This window comes from Tinamus guttatus, unplaced genomic scaffold (assembly GCF_059628265.1).
Source record: "Tinamus guttatus ecotype Peru unplaced genomic scaffold, ASM5962826v1 Tinamus_guttatus_pri_ptg000215l, whole genome shotgun sequence".
NCBI lineage: Eukaryota > Metazoa > Chordata > Aves > Tinamiformes > Tinamidae > Tinamus > Tinamus guttatus.
The window spans coordinates 2,723,423-2,743,670 of NW_028288749.1; the positions used below are offsets into that span (position 1 = coordinate 2,723,423).

A 20,248-nucleotide genomic window follows, 5' to 3' on the forward strand; every position below is an offset into this window, starting at 1 on the left:
AAAGGATTTCAGTTCATGCTACTGAAAGGCTCAAAACAAACAAAAACATGGTCTGGAAATGCTGGCCTAACCATACGGTTTGAACGAGAAAAGCCTCCTCACACCCTCCCCATTACTTAGTCGTACTGGAACGAAAAGCAACAGAAAACCAGCAGTCCCCAAAAGCAAGAACGCAGAGCCCCAGATCAGGGGCCACAGCTCAATGTGAAGCTCCCGAGAGGTCAGCCAAGGTCTCCAGCAGCAGAACGAGGGTAACTGCTGCCTGCCTTTGCCTAAATCACGAAGCTCCAGACACACACGGCCTTGGGCATCACTCGCAGATCTTTCCGAGAAGTGAAGACAAAGACGACTACAAAAAGCAACCATTTGCCCCAAAATCCGGGGCTTTCCAGGCCACCCCTCGAACACTGTGCTCAGTTTTGGGCCTCTCACTACAAGAAGGACATTGAGGTGCTGGAGCGCGTCCAGAGCAGGACAACGAAGCCGCTGAAGGGGCTGGAGCACAGACCTTACGAGGAGCGGCCGAGGGAGCCGGGGTCATTTAGTCTGGAGGAGAGGAGGCTCCAGGGAGACCTCGGCACTCTCTGCAACTACCTGAAAGGAGGTTGCAATGGGGTGGGAGTCGATCCCTTCTCCAGAATAACTACCAAAAACAGGACAAGAGGAAATGGCCTCAAGTTGCACCAGGGGAGGTTCAGGGTAGACATTAGGAGGAATTTCTACACAGAAAGAGTAGCCAAGCATTGGAACAGGCTGCCCAGGGAAGTGGTGGAGTCAGCGTCCCTGGCAGTGTTCAAGAAATGTGTAGATGAGACACCCAGGGACACGGTCTAGCAGAATGGACTCCACGATCCTGAAGGTCCTTTCCAACCGCAACGATGCTTTGACTCTGTTTCTACCAGACCTGGGAACTACCCAGTGGGAGAACCAGCTCTGCCAGCCTGGTTTCAGACAGAGCTCTTGCTACAGTCCCATTCTCGGATTTTTCTGTCTTTTTTATTTTAATGTGAAAGGCTGCGCATTATTCTCTGAAGGCCTCTGATGGCGCTAAAGCAATTTTCTACATAAATCATTCCAATGCTAACGCTGCAGTTTACAGGCTCATCTTTAAAGGAAAGTCTTCTACCATTTACTGCCACAGTAAGTAGAAGAAAAGTTAAGCTCTGATGACAGTTCTGTCTGGTGGCATATTACATGAAAAAAACCAGTTCTTAGCCCAGCTCTAACAAATCTTCATATACTTGTGAGAACTGAGTAAATAGCTCTATACACTAGAGATCTGAATGCACAAAAATAAACTCAGCATATTGAAGCACTTGCTCATATTCATATTGTAAACACGTTGAAAGCCTCCCCAACATTAAAGCAACACTGTGTGACCAACCACTTCCAAGCCCTGGCTATGTTCTCACCGAAAATCCTCTCTTCATCCCAGAACTATTCTTGGAAGGAAGCAAAAAAGAGAGAGGGAACTGAGGACTGCAATTTTCCCTCGTGCGCACAGTTTGTAGGCACAGGAAGGTCTCCCCATGGCACTTGTGATCTCAGGTGAAGGCCGCGCGCCCGGCGAGCCGTGTCCGTGGGGGCGGGCAGTGGTGGCACCCAGGCTGCCCGTCCCCGTCCCTGTCCGTGCTCGGCCGGCGCTGCCACCGCGTGGGCGATGGAGCGGGGCCCGGAGCCAGGGCCAGGCCCAGGCCAGCGGCACCGCACGGTCCCTGCTCCGTCCTTCCATCCCGGAGCAGATCCGGAACACGCTCCCAGCTCCTAACACACAAGCCTCGTCTACCTCAGAAGCCGCTTTGAAACGTGCTGTGTAACCTTCCTGCGCAGCTGGAGCAGCGCCAACCAAACATCCTCACGTGCCCAGCTCGCCACCTTCTTTCTTTCCCTTTTTAATAAATTCTTTTTTTATATATTAAAAAAAATTAAATACAAGTTCAACTTTGTGTCAGTTCCACTTTAAGTGCCCTTAAAATACCCCTTTAAAATACAGCCTCATTTTTTAAATTGCTTTATTTAAATTGTTTTATTAATAATTATTTAAATTAAATTACAATTAAAAATTTATTTTTTAAAAAAAATTTCTGGTGTTTTCTGCAACACACCCCACGAACATGCTCAGAACTCAGTGGGCCAAAAAAGTAAAACTTTTCACTCATTTCCTTCCAGGAAGAAAGCTTTTTAGAGCCCCGATAATTAACTCGGTCCATCTGTGGGCACCTAGAAGTATTTCTTTCATTACCCTGAACTGTCTGCGTGGAGTAACAAACTTCCCATTTATTACATTCATAAAGATTCATAAAGATCTCTCCTGAGTCTACTAATTTGGCTGCAGAATGATGAATGACACAACTGCATTGGGCAATGTATATGAAAATTCTGGATTAACATATTGGAACTTTAAAGAAATTGTCTGGATAGCCCAACGCTAAAGGGAGGTACAGTGGCAGCACATGCAGCAGCGCCGCTTCTAAAGCGCTTAAGGACATGCTCAGGAGTGAACAGCCTTCTTCAGCTCGCACACTAAAAACCCAAAGATAAATAAAGAGTCAAGGACAGGGAGAAGATTAAGTTGTAAGCCAAGATATTTCTTGGTTAAATGCATTTAGCATTAAATAGCTACTCTGACTAGCACTGGCTTGGAGGAAAGCCCCCAAATATCTTCATTTTAGTAACAATAAAACACATACTTTTCAAATATATCTTTCACCCAAGAATCTTATTCCAATACCTTCAAAATGGGAGATTTACTGCCTTCCCAGCATTTTCTAACCAAATGCCATAAAAATGCTGCTCTTGCAGAACATCAAGGAGAAGAGAAAGGGCAAGAGCAAGCTGCAGCGCACAGGGGCTCGAGCTCTGAAGTGGCCTGCAGGTGCTGGGCTTCCCAGCTGCACTGCACCGCAGCCAGCATCATCAGCGCGGGTTACCCACACCTCACACCACTGGTTGCCGTGCTCTGACCTCCGACATTAATCTGGACATTATACATTCCAGCTGCACACTGCAGAAGTTAAGCAATCAATGCTGCTTTAAAACAACATATGTATTCAGTGCTTTATCTGCCTCAATTTCCTCACCCATTGCAAGTTTCTTGGAAGCTCTTGAAAATATCCAAGCTGTGTTGTTACCATCTGAAAGGCCCCTTCTTAGGGCATTAGACCAAGGCTCAGGAAAAAAGGGGTTCAAATCATTATTTCATTACCTATGCATTTCTTTCAAAACACCAGGTATCACTACCGTGGATCTCACGGTTCCTATATGTAAAGGCTGGGCATAATATCACTGCTGTCCCCCCAGGCTGTGGGGAGCACGGACATGGCTCCTGCATTCACAGCTGCTGAAACCAGCCTGAGCTCGGGGCTGCTGCTAGCCCCTGTCCCTCCCTGTCCTGAGCCTGCAGGACACAGGTTCACGGAGCTCAACTGGAAGAAATTAATAGTGTAGGAGATAGGAGATGGGATTTTGGCTGTGCCTAAAGGTCTAAACTGGCGCATGGCAGCTCTGCTGAGCCTCCTCCTGCAGCGGTGCAACGGACATGACCAAGCCTCCTGTGGTCGGAGGTTCCTGGGCAACAACAGAACTGTGCAGTTGGTGTCAGCACAGCCACCCCTGGGCAGCAGGGAGCACTGGAAACAACTTCCAACACTCAGCGGAGTGCACGCAAACACCATCACAAACAACTCTGCTATTCATTCTCACCATGATGCCTCAATCCACCAACACCACGTAAAATATAAATATCAAGCGGAGCAGAATATTTTTTTTTTCCCCTCTCCCCCTCAAATGCTTGACCTACATCACTAAAGATGCAACTGCCCATACACAAAGAAGACAGAGCCTATTACAGGCTCCACATTTACCATATGAGTCTCCTTGATATTCACTGGCATCTCCAAGGTCCTGGACTCAGCCCTGTGATACCACTGGAAGAACATTTCTCCTATTGTAGCAGCTAAGTGTTTTCACCAATATCACATATGTCCAAAATTATTTTGGGGAAACCACTGCAGAGTGTCACATAGGTACAGGCCACATCATGGTTAATAGAGGTTATTAACTCTGCCTCAGTAGCTCATATCTTCTACAGAGATTCCTTGCCAGATTCCTGATGTTTCTTACCTGGAGACTATGCTGGAGCCATTGTAGAGGTCACTAGCGTAAGACAGTGTCGCCAGGGGCCGCACAGAGTTGTAGCGCGTGAACTTGGATAGACACTCCTGGAATTCATCCAGCTGGCTTGTGGTTCTGCTGTCATCTGGGGGGATGGAAGAGGACAGGAAAAGAGGAGAAACTCAGCAAGGGAAACAAGAGTCAAGATGCAAGCGCTCGCACAGCGCTGCCTCTGCTTGGCACCGGGGAGGAATCTCGGGCAGAAAACTTCATTGTTTCACTTGTAGCATTCACTGAGGACAGGGAATGTTTCAGAGCATAAATTAAGACTTTCCTCTGCAGGGGTGGTTCAAACTGCCATGCTAGAGACCTGCCTAGCTATCAGAATATATCAGTCCAGGTAGAGAAGCTCGCTTATTTTATGCAAATTCAGAGCACATGGGCCAGAAAGATTATTAACAGAAAACCTTTAAGCATATCAAAAGGCATTTTAAGAGTGTCTTATATTCTATGAAGGTGAAAATATATCCATTTCCCTGTATTTGGGCTACAGTATAGCCCTATTTGGTGTCAATCACATTCCAAATGCTTCTGGAGGATGCATTTCTCTTCCTGCTGCAAAAGGAATAGAGCTACCTTCTCCAGGCCTGAAAAAAACTGGAAGACAAGCATGAAGCTAGAAGCCTCCCTGTGTTAGTTTTCTGAAAATTCTGACCTTCTGCAGACAAGATAAAACGGAGGCAGCTTGAAATATAATGATAAATATTCTGAAAATCAAACCATTTACTACAAAAGTTAAAATTAAATTGCAACATAGAAATCATTCCCCCATTCCTCACGTTTGATGTTTATGAACAGAATTCTGCTGAAATCATTTTAACATTTCCTAAACAGGGGGAAAATCCCCCAAACGTACCACAGCACCACATGGACAAACCATCCTTCCTAACACGCGCTCCTGTATCAACGGGCAGAGTCCCTGGGCAGCACTGGCAGGAACTGGCCCTTTCTCACCCAGCCCTCGCAGCCCAAGCACCAAGTGCTCCAGGAACTCGCAGCGTGACCCGGCAGAGCCCGCTCATGAGCAGCTTGGGCTGCCCAGTTGTGCTATAGCAGCAGCGTAAGGAAGAGATAACACGACTTGTTAGCAAGCTCTGGAAATACTAGAGAGCAAAAGGAGAAACGTTAAGGTGAAACAGAACACATGGCAGCGGCTCCTCATGGGAAAAGGCAGAAAGCATAAATTCTGCATGTACCTCAGTAATCCCTGTTGCTCAGGACTAATGAGTTTCATCTGCAACCGCACGGCGTTCTGAAATGCCCCTTCCATGCTATTTAATTTGTAATTTCATAAAGGAAATGTGAAGCGTAGTAATTAGGATGTTTAAGGGTAACAGCATATCCATCGCTTACCAGCAGGATTAAAAGGCATGGAATGAACAAAACTACACGGCAATCAGCACAGCCGCCTGCTGCAGGGGCAGCTGGGGAAGGAGATGGGGGTGAACAGCAGTCAGCAGCTTCCAAAGACTGTTTCTGCCTCTGACACTTGAATAAGAGCAAGTAGCTGCTGCTCCTCCATTTGCCTCGTTTGGAGGCCAAGCGTGCACTCTTCTGTAAGTTATTCTATAGCCATGCCTGGAAATGGAACCGTATTTCTCAAGAGATTTTTCCCTGTCAAAGTGCAAGGTCATTTCATAATTAATTATATTACTTCTCCACTTCCTATTAGAACAGTCAGGAGCATCTCTTGCAAGAAAAACTTCATGTGTGTCAAAAAAACAGGAATGACTCTTTAAGAGAGGAAAGCCTAATTAAATACCACAGGTTACTTTTTTTTTTTTTTTTTAAGGAAGAAAAACTTCATTTGCAAATCCTCCACCTCTAGTGCAGCTGATCTACACACATAAATAAGAAGTTTACTTTCAGCAGGTTCATATTGGTAGTTCCAATTATGAAGAAGTCTTCCATAAGGGAATGCTGGAAGGAGTCCAATTTGCTCTTCTTGGTCAAGAGCAGTATTACTTGAGCATAAACATACATGCGTATCAAGGACTAGCTGTGTGGAAACCTCAAGTACCATCTGGGACGTCCCCTCGTCTGCAAAGCCCTCGTTAGCGCCCTGGTCACCAGCAGCTCATACCCAACCCGCTGGGGTTCAGAATCATCCCCAAATCATTTTGCCTGCTTGGTGAGAGCTGCAGGCAGCCGATGTGTTGAGCGAAGAAGGGCAAAACCTGCTCCTGCCCCAGCTCTTACCAACCCCCGTGCCTCAAGGGGACGATCCCTCCCTTGCCCTCCAGGCTGTGGGGTAGGGCACCCTCTCAGCAGCCTCCGTGCCGTTCCCTCCTGCTCCTAGGAAGTTTGCAGCTCCCTGGGCTCGTTGTTCCCTTGGCAGGAGCTGCAGCTCACAGCCCTGTGCAGCAGAGCCGCCACGGAGCCACTTCCCGCTTCTCCAGAGGCGCTTGCTGGACCTGCTTATTTCTTAAAGAAACTTAGCATTCCGTTAGGAACCATCCGTCCACCACGTAGCAGTTACTCCAGCTGCTGTTATGAATGAAGCAACTATGAAAACACCTTCCAATTCTGCAAAACTGTTCTTAAAGCTAAGGTGCAGCCCCGGGACAAGAGCCTGGGCCAGCTGCCCAGTACATGGCTTCCACACTTCTCTAAGTCACTTGTTAAATAACATCCAACTTGCAAAACTTCGTAAAACAGGTTAATACCTATTGCACACTGAATGCAGCAGAATTTGCCAGTTTATGTTTATGTCTCTAGTGTTTTGCTAGCAGTGTTTTAACCACTGCATTTATACCACATCCAATGAGAAGGATTACCCGGCCACTGGTTTGAAGCATTTGCATTCTCAGCACAGTGCATCAGTGAAATTGTTTGTTCTGGTTATGTCCTTCACAGCACGGGATTATAATGCAATATATGTGCCCTTCCTAAATGAAGGGATTAAGTTTTCTACATTTAGAATCCTCAAAGATTGGGCAAGGAAAAAAAACCCACAAAACAAAACAACAACAAAAAGGATGGTTTGAATAACATGCATAAATATGCAAAGCAGCACTCCTACAGGAACCACTTACACAGGAAAAGTGAGAGCTGCTCTTTCCCAAGTTAGCGTGTTCTGAAATTATCTTCTAGAGTGCTTGAGGCACCACTGTGCAAGAGGAGCTCACCTGAGACACGGGTCATCCTCGTGGAAAAATAGCACTGCTCCAGGTCCTCAAAGTGAGCCGTGAGCCTCTTGCGCCGCGACGCCAGCGTGCTGTTATACCAGGGCTGCTTCTTGGTCTGGACGGAGAACACAGAACACACCTCTAGAGAAAGGCAAAGCCATCTAGTTCCATAGATTTTACCATATTATTAACTCTCTATAAATAATGTACGAATTGTTTAAGTCTAAAACGATGATTAAAAAAGGTAAGACTCCACGGGAGTAGGTCCCAAAGTGGCTCACAGCAGCTCAGCTCTGCCGAGACAGTCTATATGAACCCATCTTGATCAGATGCTGGGCAGAGAAGTATCTCAAACTGCCCGCATTTGGCTGCTTGTTAAGCAGTACTGGGAAACAGGAGCGAGAGACAAGGGGAAGGGAGAGGGAAAAACCCCCCCATCCAAGTGCTTTTTCTCACTGCTCACTCTGCTCCTTGAGCTGTCCTGGCTGAGCACCCAGCTCCCACAGCAGCAATCCCAACTACTTTGCTGTCTGAACTCTACTAGCTGCCCTCAACATACTGTCAGAGAGGACAAAAACTTCATAGCTATATACAGCTCCTTACTCCTAGCTGAAGGAGGAATTTGCAAAATTCCAAAGAGCCTGCGTGATTTTTTCACTATTCACTTCTGAATCTCAAATTCAGAGGGCAGACTTGTCCGGTAGGATTGTGATATACCCATCCTTCCCTCTGAACATGTTTCTACATTTGTAAGCAACGCAAGGCTAATTATACTGTGCAAGAAAGCCACGCTGCTCGTGCCAGTAGAGCCATGCCCAGTGCAACGTTTCTCACTGTGATTGATCACTAAAATAATGCAATTGAGTTTATATTCTTAGCACTATTCTCACTGCAAAGCCTAGCTGCAATGAGACTGTCTTTGAACTACAGGCTTCTTAATGTCAAGAGTTCCCTTAACTTTCCTTCCAAAAACACTGAAGTTTAATTAGCAAATTTGCACTACAGTGTAGATCTTGCACTCTCAAGGACAAGAATAGCTTATTCTCACACAAAGAAGGTTGTCATGCAGGGAGCAAAAAAAAAGTTGAGGTTATTTCATGTGCTTACTCTTACAGTTATGCTATTTGTCTTAATTTCAAAGGCAAAATTGAAGTATGAAGACAGGTAATGACAACGACGACCAAACACACACCATCCCCTATAGGGTTCTGAATATATAAGCTCTACACAAGCTTCACACAACCTTATCAACCAAGCAAAGCTGCAGCTCCTTGCGAAAGTTAAAGCACAGCCCAGAGCAACAGCAGTGACAAACAGCTTTCCTAAACTAGCAGGGGGAAGTTAGGAGTTCTTCATGCTGTCCATAGGGCTCTCAGTGACACACTTCGAAACAACTGTATCTTGCAGAATGTTTCCTGTGCTTAATTGTCAAACTGACCCAAAACACTGCCAATACAGTCAGCTGCACTTCCTTTCCCCAAAGGCTGCTCGTCTGGGGAAGAAACGAAACATCAAAACCCACCTCTTCCTTCTTTAGGGTGGCCTTGAGGGGGACAGGGGGAACTCGGGGATGGGGGAAGAAAGGAAAAACCCCTCTCCCCCGAAAGGGGGTCAGCTTTGGCAATTAATGCACAGGTCTAAATGTATCACACTTTTTTGATCATATCAATATGAAAATTCGTAAGCATGTGGAGCCCTTTCTAGGGCGCCATGTCTGCCTGCAGCTTGCTCAGATGAGCAGGTAACGCGCCGGGTTTGGAGGGGAACTGCCCGCTCCCCTGGGGCCGCTCTCCCCACCCCGGCATCCCCTCTGCACACACACAGGCATTTCCTTACCTGAGAACTGCCACTGAAGCCTGGAGGTTGACTGTACTCCGTGGAATCAATAATACTACTGTAAAAAAATAAAAATAATTAAAAAAATCAAATAAATAGCTTGCTTACATCACCATGCAAACACCCTATCATTTTCAAGCTTTCCCCCCCGCCCTTTACATCCAACAGTGAACTTGCCTTTGAAATTCATTTTACCAGCAAAAATGACAAGGCTGGTTGTTCGGGAGGGAAAGGGGTGAGGAAGGGGCGTTTGGGTGTTTCTTTAAATACAGGGACTTCAGAGCAGAACGTTGGTCCTCTCCAACTGCAGTAAGTTTGGGCTTACTGGTACACAACTGATACGCAAGTGCAATGTAATAATCTTCAATTAAAATGCAAAACTATATTCTTTATATCCTTTATATGTAGGACAAGATGTTTTGAAAATATCCTATCTTTTTCCTGGTCCTTTAAAAAAAAACAAAAACCATGGTATTTGAGACAGCCATGCAAAATTAAAAAAAAAAAAAAAAAAAAAAACACAGAAACCAGCTTATGAAGAATGCTACTGATTCAGGCATCTCTGAATACATATAAAAGCTGGATATAAATAAGCATCAAATCCAGCGAAGGTCAGAAATTCAAAAGATGCTGCTGGCCAGAAAGGTATTTCAAGAATATTTCTGTTCCATCCTTCCAGTTTTCCTTATGTTTGATTTACCACAAGCTGCTACCTCAGCCTGTTTACATATAGGCCTACAGAATCCTTCAACTTGCTTCCGCTGTCTCTTTTGGCTTGGACAGAAAAACCACCCAGGTTTATCTTCGTCAGTTTTACCTACAAGGCAGCCTTAGATTTAAGTATTTCTTAGGAAAGCTGAAGGTTTCTTTAAAAAGCTGCCAAAGTTTTGCTATGGGCCTTGGGTTTGTAAAACAGAGCTGGCCCAAGTGCCTTTGTGCGACGGTTGCCAGAACCGACGGCTGGACTTGGCATTCCAGAACAAGCAACGTGGCTGAAACATTATTATTACTCCGGGTACCTGCAAGTCCAGAAGGATGCGAGAGCAGTATCAGTGCTTAAATATTTCATTAAATGATTTAAAGCTCCACTGTTGGTGGAAGCAGGTATAAAAGGAAGACAATCACAGTCAGTTTTAGAATATTAGGGGTTCACTTTTAAAATGAGATCCATCAGGGTTCTGACAGAGGTAGGAAAAAAGCAAAGAAAATGTAAGAGGAAAAAAAAACATTATTTACTGCTGACTATTGCAGAGGAAGCAACAGCAGTGCAGGAGCAGTGCTGCTCCGAGCAGGGGCAGCAACAGGAACTGCACATTAGAGTGTGGCCACACGAAGCAACGAAACCTGCGGAGCGGATCCCACCAGGATCCCGCCAGGATGTGCCCCCGAGCCAGGACACAAACTAAAACCATTCCCGTGCAGAGCTGCAGCCAACCGGCAGCGCTTCGGTGTTCTTCAAGAAAAAACATAAACAGGAAGCAAGTAACCAGCAACGTACAGAAAGGAAACAGGGAAAACTTTCTGTAAAGCTTGTAACAGTAGCTGCAATTAGGAAATTCAACTGCAGGAAGATGGAACATTTAAAAACTCTGGAACAAGCCCAAGAGAACAGTGCAGCAACTTGTGGATGAGGAATTGCATTTGTTACACCAGGCTGGGGCACCGGGTGAGGAGGTTAGAATAAACCAGAAGCAGCTCAAGGTTTTGCTTGCTGCATCAAGGTTACTAAACAACTAACTTCTAAATCAGAATCCTTCCCCAGGAACTCCTACCAGGACAGCAGTTTGTCCTTGCTATTACTGCTTGGGTATTTAATCACAAAGCAGTTTGCTTTTATCGCCTGCTTGCGCCACTTGCTGATAGCAAAAATAGCACAAGGCTGCTCAGAAAAGCCCAGAACAGAACCATTTGTTCCCTTTCCTATTCTTCCCTTTTTGTTCTCTATTTAGCAAGCAAACCCTGCAGTCTATACTCCTGTAAACAAGTGCTGTGCTATTACCCAATTTAATATTTCATCATGCAATGTACGAGCACGAAGGAGAAAACACTTGTTTCTGGAAACAGAGCATGTATTCGGGATGACAGAGTATTTGTTTTTTGCTGAAGAGCTCATGAAGGAAGATGGGGGCAAAGATTGAGAACACCTAGTAATTTCACATTTAGAAGATGTTCATGCTGGGGAAAAAAAAAATACAAACATGAGGAAAAGCAGAGACTTCAGGAAGCAAGTGTGTAATTTAGAGCAAGTCGATGAGTAAGGGTAAGTCACTGGAGAGCAGAGAGAACTGCACAAGCCACAGCTCTCCATCTTCCACCACAGGCTAAAGAACTTGTTTTCATCTCAGCATGGGACCGTGACAGCATTGTAATACTTGTGAGCCACACTAGTAAAGGTTTACAATTACAATTCATTAGCAGGCTGTTGAGGATGTTAACAGTTTAAATATACCATTTTAATTCAGTGGGAAGATTAAAAGTCTCTGCAATTTTAATAACTTCATTTCCGTGTTAAAATGTTAATTCCAAATAGGCTTGTATTTCATTCTTACTGCTTCACCAAATCTCTAAGAGATGCTTTGCTGATTAAATATCTCAGTTAAGATTCAACTAGAAGAGTCAACTGTCGTCACATCCGTTCGCCCGTAGCGTTCTTTCCAAGGGGAAATCAAAGCTACAGTTTGAGATATTCTCCAGAACATATTTAATGTTGACAAGAAAATGAATTTCATGAAGGACAAGTTACTGGAAACTGAGTCCAAATAATTCAAGTCTTCTGGTACACAAAACGGAGGCTACCCAACAAGCAAGGCCTGTTCAAGGACTTCCTTCATACACTGCTTTTCTTTGACTAAAGCCAATGCAAAACCACTTCTTGCTGTGGCAGCACCACTAAGGAATAAAGAGGAGGGTCTTCAGGCCGAGAGAAAAATGCAACTCCACAGTCTAGAGAAACCCTGAAGCCTCTCTTGTACCATATTCTTGGCATTGTATCACAGAATGGTTGAGTTGGACAGGACCTCTAGAGACCATCTGGTCCAACCCCTGCTCCAGCAGGGACACCCAGAGCACAGGGTGGCATCCAGGCGGCTTTGAAGATCTCCAGAGAAGGAGCCTCCACAGCCTCTCTGGGCAGCCTGTGCCAGGGCTCTGGCACCCTCACAGGAAAGATATTTTTCCTTAAATGGGGAATTTCCTTTCCAGAGGTCGCTGGCTACCCCTGGAAAGAGGCCGGCCCCATCCGCCTCCCTCTCTGAAGGTATTTATGGACACTGGTCAGGTCCCCTCTCAGGCCTCTCCTTCAGGCTGAACAGGCCCACCTGTTCATGCAAGACAAATCAAAGCAAGTTCATGGCCCAGACTAAACTAGACAAGAATAAGAGGATCAGGGGAGGACAGAATGCATTGTCTCTGAAAGCATCTACCACAGCATAACCCATAACCTGCCAGATCTCAGCTAAAGCATCACTTAAAGCCACTAAAATATCTAGGACATTATTATCTTCTATTTTCAAAAGCACAAGTGAGAATGAATGACCCTAGGCACATGCAATAAAACAGACAAAAAGCAACACTAAAGAAGCTTCAGTAAACCAAAGCCTGCATAGGTTAGACACAACAGATTTTAACAAAGCTCTTAACTTAAAAGTTATTCTAGGTTTCATAGTTCTTGAGGAGCTTGTTTGTTCACTTGCCTTAAGAGAGACACTTCTACTCATGAAGAAGTACAAAGGAAAAGTTTCTAGGTCTACAGATAGCGAAGGTGTTCAAGAAACAAGAAGGTGCAGACAAGGCACTTAGGGACACAGTTTAGCAAGCATGGTGTTCCAGGGCTTATGGTTGGACACGATCTTGTAGGTCTTCTCCAGCCATAACGGTTCTATGACCCCATGAGGACGATGCTCAACAAGCCAAGGCTGCAGCATAGCACAAATCCAGCCCAATCACGGCTCATTTTTCCCCAGGCAGCAGTAACATGAGATGAACAAACCACTCATTTAACCAACAATAACCAAAAACTAGCAGAACCTGACAAGAATCCTGCCAACTTCACAAGGTAAAAGGTAAAGCAGAGAAGGGGAGCATAATAACCACTATTGCTATCTTGGCCATTCCTATCCATTCTCTGAAAGACGACCAGAACTTAATGGGAATAGGAAAGATTCTGTTCTTGGTATCCACAAACAGTATCTTCATAAAAATTCCCAACAGATATTGCTGGGCTTCTTACCAAAGCACCGTATCTAAATCTCTATGGAAGGAATTTCAAACACTTTTCTCTCTCACCTCTGGGCAAATAGGTTTAGAGCTGCTAGCTGCAGAAAAGGAATTGATTTTTTTTTTTTTTTTAATAGAAACTAACAGTTTAGAGAACTTTACTGTCAGGAGAATGCACTGGGGAGGGCTGGGAAGAAGAGTTTAGCACTATAACTTGGCTCTGTGAAATCAGAGCTTGCTCACAACTGAAAAACACAGCAATAAAGTAGAACACTGCAAACCCTGGCACATGCAACTTGGACACAAGAAGTACCCCCAGTTTTATCATCAACAAACCAGACTACATAATTTTCCAGATAAAACTCCACATTTACAATACATTAATAGAAAGTCATTTCATTAAATCAAAGGAGGCAGCAGATAAGCAAAGACAGTAGTGTGTACATCTAAATTTGATATGTGAACCCATACTTTTAACCATTCACAGTAAGTGGAAAAGTCAGAGGACACCAACATAACACAAAAACTGGAGTTTCCTTAAGCCATGCAAAATTGCCTAACATTTGAAAATGGAGCAAATATACTGTGGTAATATTTCACACCACTGCAAAGGCCAATTATCCCAGCTAAGTATGTATGGATGAGTCAAAACCATCAGCTTTCCAAGACATCTAGTTTAGAATGGGCCTTTTATGAGGTCGGTTGCTGCTGCTTTGCCTGATTTGTTTGCATGGATACTTGTGCCAGATCAAAAGCAGCACACAAGCAAACACTGTGCACGTTCAGAAACCAGCCTGCCCCGTGCTGTGTGCGTGGCACAGGGCAGGAAGGCTGCTGCAGCGTGTCCAGCCCCAAAGCCAAGCTCGGCGCAGCTGGGAGCTCCGTACCTGTGTGAAGGGGAGGGAGCTTCAAACTGGGGCACCGTACTGTCCTCGCTCACCGGGGAGTACAGGCCACTCATTTCCTGCAACAGAAAGTCAAGGTAGAACAGATCTGACAGAACAGGAACAGCACATGCCTTTTAATAACAGTATTTACATAGAGTTGATTATGTACTTGAAAAAAAAAGTACTATCTGCATTTATTCAACCTCCTCTCAACAGTCTTTTCTTTACTTGACTAATTTTCACCCCACCAGTTCCTGAAATCCTGCAATCAAGGGTTTTTCCCCCAAAAGAGACAGTTCTAGAGGTTATAGTCCAAAAAACAACGGATTTATTTAACAGCCAGTTGTCTAAACTTGCACCAGGAATCTGAGCTCCTCCCTCAAACACGGCAGAACAAGCAAGCTGCAACCACAGTTTTGAGAAACGTGCAAACTTTTATCTAAGAGATTTCGCAGCTGTGAAGGAATGTGGGCTCCAGGTCAAGGCAAAAACACAAAGCCACAAGACGACAGGGTGCAGACAGCACCATGTGCTATTCTTAAAAGAGGATGTGTCAGTCTTCTGCAGGTGCACAAGAGAAAGCTGGCAGTTAGCAAGCGTGGCTTTGTCATTCTCTGCCTGGTGTGACACTGGACCTTTAATCTATTTTAGAAACAGAGCTGCGCAGGACACTGCACCTCATTAGCTGGGGGCAAAGTGTTCCAGGACAACACAGCTGCTGCTTTTAAATTCACACCAGGTGCCCATTAGCTGTTAGCTAGAAAGTAAGGTGTTTGGAAGAGCAAGACCTCAGGCTCTGGCACCTCAACTACCCAACTGAAGAGAAGAAAAAGCGAGTTGCTAGATACACTCCAAGGGAAGCCACGGCTTCGGGAACAGCTTCTCCTAGACAAAGTCATCCTATTTTATGAATCTTAGGCAAGAATGTTAAGGTATTTTATTTCCCAAGAAGCTGAGAAAAATTCACTCTAACGTGCTTCCCTCTACCAAGTTTGTGTAGCTACCAGCTGAAGGGCAGCTCCTGCAGTTGTGTCTTCTATTCATACTTTGATACTGCAGCAGCACACAAACCAGAGGTAAGTGAAAATCTGGAAGTCAGGCTTGTGGGCAATGCAAGCTTGTTCCCCAGGAGCTTTCCGAAAACCCCATTTTGAAAGGTGGCACAAAGCAATGCAGTTCTGAAACATGTGCTTCTCACTTTTGGATCAGAACATGAGACCGATTAAAGACCAAGGAGACACAATCCTTCTGAATAAAGACAGAAGAATTGAGTCAGTGGGTTTAAAAACACTTGGAAAATAATTCAGGTCTGATGTTGTTTTGTTAAGAAGAGATCCCTATAGCTGAGACAGAGCTACATCAGGAGGCAGCAGATTGTTTCCATCCTGATCCGTGGCACAAGTCGGTTCTGTTCCTAGCCAGTCTCTGTCTTAGAGCTCCCTCGTGCACCCAGCTCATCTCCCTTTTAAGGGTGGCACGTTGCTAGGTCATAAACAGGCTGTGCAAATGGTTAGACAGTAATGCAACAGGCACCTTGTAAATTATGATCAATATACTGGCTGTTGATTTCAAGCAATTATACTAAAGTACCTGCTACCAACATAAAGAAATTGAAAAATATAGTTGCAAGTGAAAAAAGAGGTAGGTTTCAGTGAAGCCATCTTACCAAACTGCAACTTGCCCACATGAACTAAATGAACAGATTAAAGACAGAGCATTACCTGTTTGTTTTCTCATTACCAAAGCAAATCCCATAAATTTAACACAGCAGCCCCACAGCCAGGCTGACAGCTTGCTGAAAATGAGAGATTGCCCAAACTGGAACAAGGTCTGGGGATCTCACCTCTACTCGCTTAATATCCTCTTCCAGCACACTTAGCTCCTTCTGGATCTGCTCCAATTGCTGTGAAAAAGAGAAGAGCTGAAATCTAAACCAGTATGTACTGCGTTGCCACCAAGATAAATCAGGATTTTTTTTTTCCCCCCCGGAGAGAAACCTTAGCTATCTTAAATAGCAAAAAAGTCATAGTGCAGGAAATTTATATGCTTAGATTAACATAGATGGGTACAAACTACATTCAAGACAAAGATGTAATTATGAAACAGTACAAAGCAAGAACATGATGTACTTTGACATCAATCATCAAAACATGCACATTTTTCAAAGTAACACATTTATGCTCCTCTAACACCTTCCATGCAAGTTATTATAACTTGTTTACAAACACTGAACACTGTTAGGAAATCAAACAAAAGAACAACCAGGAATGAGAGTCAGAACTTGATCCTTCAACAAGATGATAGGCACTTTGCTAAAAAAAAAAAAATTAGCCTTGCTGCCAAAAGCAGCTGTGGAAGGGGCATCTCTCTCACCAGCAAATAACCACGCCAAATGCTAGTTTAAAGTCAACAGCTCTCAGATGGAAAAAAACAATTATAACCATGGAGAGATTCGCTCCTGGCACCAAATAACCATCACATGGAAGGAGCCTAGACCAGAGGCTCAAGTTGGTGTTAGCTGAGGGCTGCTGCTGTGCAGGAGGGAAGGGGATGTTCCTGCCCTCTGCCCAGCCCAAGCTCCCTTCCCTCCCGCGTGTCATGCTCAGTGTTTCTCAAGTTTTTGCAATTACTTCGCCATCAGTCACTTGCCTCAATTCTTCTCGAGCGAGTGCAAGGCCACAAATCCAGTGTTTACTACTCAGCCACCGGCTCACCAAGCCTAGCTCCCACCCTGCCTGAATAGGGACGGCCCATGCAAACACACACATTGATCTAGGTAGGAGCTACTCAAGCCTGGAGTTCACCAGCGGGCTCTTTGTGCCTTTGGAGTGAAGGCAGGCCAAAATCAACTCCAGTATATACCCAGGGCACTCAGATTTACCAATTTGATGAAGAAATTAAGAACTGAAAGTCTACGGGATTCACCTTACCTCACGCTGAACACGATGGACAGCCAGTACTGAGGCCTTTGGCCGGGGGCTGTTACCACGTTGGCAAGGCCTCTCCGAGTTTATTAAGCACAACGCGTTCTTTAAAGGTCAGGCAAAACTTTTGTCCTTATGAATTTATATGGGAATGTCAAGTTGCCCAAACCCGAAGTTGTTAGCACTGCTGCTATGACGTAACCTCACGAGCATTTGGCAAACTGCTCCCCAAAAACATACTCCCTTGAGCTGATCCTTCAAGCGATAAGAATATTCTGTTTAAATAAAAACAAGACCCTACCACTAACACACCCACTATTGATCACGGTTCCAAATATCTGCCGACTCTGCATCAGATAAGCCTCTCAATTTTCCTTTTCAATATAAAAAAGGTTTCTGTCCCTGAAGACAGAAGGGGAAAGGAGTTCACACCTATTTAACATTGCTGCTTTTCCTTAGAACAAGGCAACACCGTGTTTATACCCTGATCTCTCTACTCCAAAGTTCTCAGGTTCTACTTAGAGTCACAGACAGCACAAGCTGAACAGTTTAAAACTGCCACAGATCATTTGCAAACCACTGCAGCAGGGTCGATAATTCCCTGGGTGCTTGGAAGGCCCCGGACACCCGCACTCACCTCCAGCAGCTCAACACCACCAGTTCCCTACGTTCATAAATGCCATCTTAAAAGAGCTACAAAAACACACTTAGAAGTTCGAAAAAATCATAGCAGGGAGATAAGCTCCCCTACAACATGCTTGCACACAGGCAAAGTAGGAGACTGAAAAGTAACTGGTGGTGGTTGCCATCACATAAACAGGAGACTTTTTTTTTTTTTTTTTTTTAAATCGGGCGCAACAGCAGAGACTTTTTATTTGTCAGCTTTTATTAACTACTGTATGAAGCTAGAAGTATGAGATCTGGGACTTCATTTACTCTTGCTAATACTTCTTTCTAGTTCAATGAAGACAAGCAACTTAAACCTACCATAAACTTACCAGCTGCCTGCAAATGATAAACTGAAGTAAGGGTGTTACAATGCCATTCTAATCCCTGACGTTAGGCTACAGAAAGAGGTAGGTGAGTAAACGTGAATACATGAATAAACTACAAGAGGGAAGTGCAAAAGGCTCTGGTTTTAAGTGACACACAAATACACACATACAAAAAAGAGGGAATGACTCAAAATAGCCTATGCTTTTATTACTCCTGGAAAAGAGGTCAGGAACTGTAATGGACTAAGAAGGTCTTTGACACCAGAAATGCATGTTGGTAAAAAGCAAGTCCACACACAGCTAGTCTGTGCTCAAGGAACTTCCCAGCCAAGGGCTCCGAGGCCGGCGAGCAGCAGGGACGCGACATCCCGCTGCAGCCACCGCCGCCGCGCGCGCCGCCAGAACGTCACGCTGCCAAACACAGGGTTTTGCAGAAGAATTCGAGCATGCAGTCACAGGCAACTGTTGTTCAAATGTAGAGACTGGTGGTAAGAAGTCAGAACAGGAAAGGAATATACAAGAAGAGAAAGTTAGGCTCCATGCTTACAGAAAAGAAGTCAGCACAGAGGGTAAGACAGGCTCTCCGCTCTCTTCGTGGATAAGCTTCCAGGCTCGCATCCCTTCAGGCCCATAACACTGTCTGTGCCCTCCTTTCCCCTCCAACTCAAGTCAGAACTCAGCTCCCTGCCCACTGCACAGCAGAGCTGTGCCCTGTACTTGTTCTGCACTCTCCCTGCTTCGCCTTGTTCCTGGGTTGAAGGTTGAGCAAAACACTGACTTTAGCCTTTACGTTTGTACAGAACAGACACAAAGCAGTCCCAGCCCTCTCCTGGGGCCAGTGTTAAATGTGCACGAAAAACAGAAGCTGTCACCGCATCAGTATTGCTCATGGCGAACCGGGCACTTCTCCCAATTGCTTGAGGAAAGCGGCTCATTTATTCCCTCTGATAATTCAGGGCACTGTCACTTAGGCCAATACCCACAAGAACTTCCCAGTGCCCCACACCAGCCTTGAAGAGGCATGAGGGAGAAAGGTGGCACAACCTTGACCAACTGTCTTTCCAATTCCAGATAAGATTCATTAATGATCCATAAGACTAACTTCTTGCTCTGGAAACCAGTTCTAAGTCTTGTCTGTTCCAGAATTTTCTTTCCATTGCCTCTGACAGAGCCTGCTGTAACATACAGTGCAATTACATGAAGAAAGTAAACTCCAGAGTTTAAACGCATTTTAGGCTTTTATATTAATTGCAAATCTCACTTATTTTTGACATCAAATTCCATTTATTAACACTTCACAGATGTTACAAAGTCTTTGCTTGAGTGAAAAAGATGCAAGGCTTCTTTTAGAATGAAGGTAAGAAGAATACCTGAGCTGCCTCAAGTTAATTTGAGGATCAAATTTAGAATTCAAGTCTTTTAGACATGCAGGCTGCCCACGTATAAGGAGTACATCTTTGGGGAAAGTTTCTTCTGTGCTAAGAGGTCCTCTAAAGGGAGGCAAATCACTTCTTTTGAACAGTGAAATCCTCTAGTTCTGGCTGAAGAGACAAGATTTGAATGCTTCCTGATAGAATTAGATGGAAAAGTGTCACTAAAGAGACAGCCAGGAGAAAGGAGGGAAAAAAAAATAATAAATAACTGCTCCACTTGAGGGAGGGGAAAAAAGGAAAAGCCCACACTCTGTTTTGAAGCAGACACCCCAGTGGGAAGGATGTGGAAGGCAGGACAGCCAGGGAGTCCTTGGACAGAGCTGTCCAAATACCAAAACAGGCCACGCAAAAGCCTGGCTTTGGTGAGTTTCATACCTTATTTTCCTTATTCCTCCTAAACCTCCCCTGGCCCTTAAAGGGTTTTGAGAATTATATTAGGAATTCTAGAATTACAGTACTTTAATATGACCAAGTGCTGGCAAAAGCGTGTCTCAACATAAGAGCACGACTGATTTCTAGTTTTGTCACCTCTTCTTGCCTACTCATTAGTCTGTCCTTGTGCATATGTGTAGAACAATAAGGCTTGACAGGTAAAAGATTACCACAGGCTAACGACATCCTTGGGGGATTCCTGCTTCTAATTCCTGTGATCACCCC

At 44.7% G+C, this 20,248-nt stretch overlaps 1 protein-coding gene and 1 long non-coding RNA gene across 2 annotated transcripts in view; one reads left to right on the top strand and one right to left on the bottom strand.

The window, feature by feature from the left end:
* The window catches only part of LOC148594670 (uncharacterized), a 372,746-nt gene that overhangs the window by 191,469 nt on the left and 161,029 nt on the right, over nt 1–20,248 (top strand). The gene's annotated exons all lie outside the window — the stretch shown is intronic.
* Nucleotides 1–20,248, bottom strand: part of COP1 (COP1 E3 ubiquitin ligase) — a 114,908-nt gene that overhangs the window by 76,210 nt on the left and 18,450 nt on the right. The window contains exons 7-11 of the mRNA XM_088524863.1: nt 16,083–16,142; nt 14,240–14,316; nt 9,138–9,195; nt 7,302–7,416; nt 4,123–4,258 (exon numbers count right to left, since the gene is read on the bottom strand). Of these exons, the coding sequence (XP_088380989.1) occupies nt 4,123–4,258; nt 7,302–7,416; nt 9,138–9,195; nt 14,240–14,316; nt 16,083–16,142 (446 nt within the window). The remainder of the gene's footprint in view (nt 1–4,122; nt 4,259–7,301; nt 7,417–9,137; nt 9,196–14,239; nt 14,317–16,082; nt 16,143–20,248) is intronic.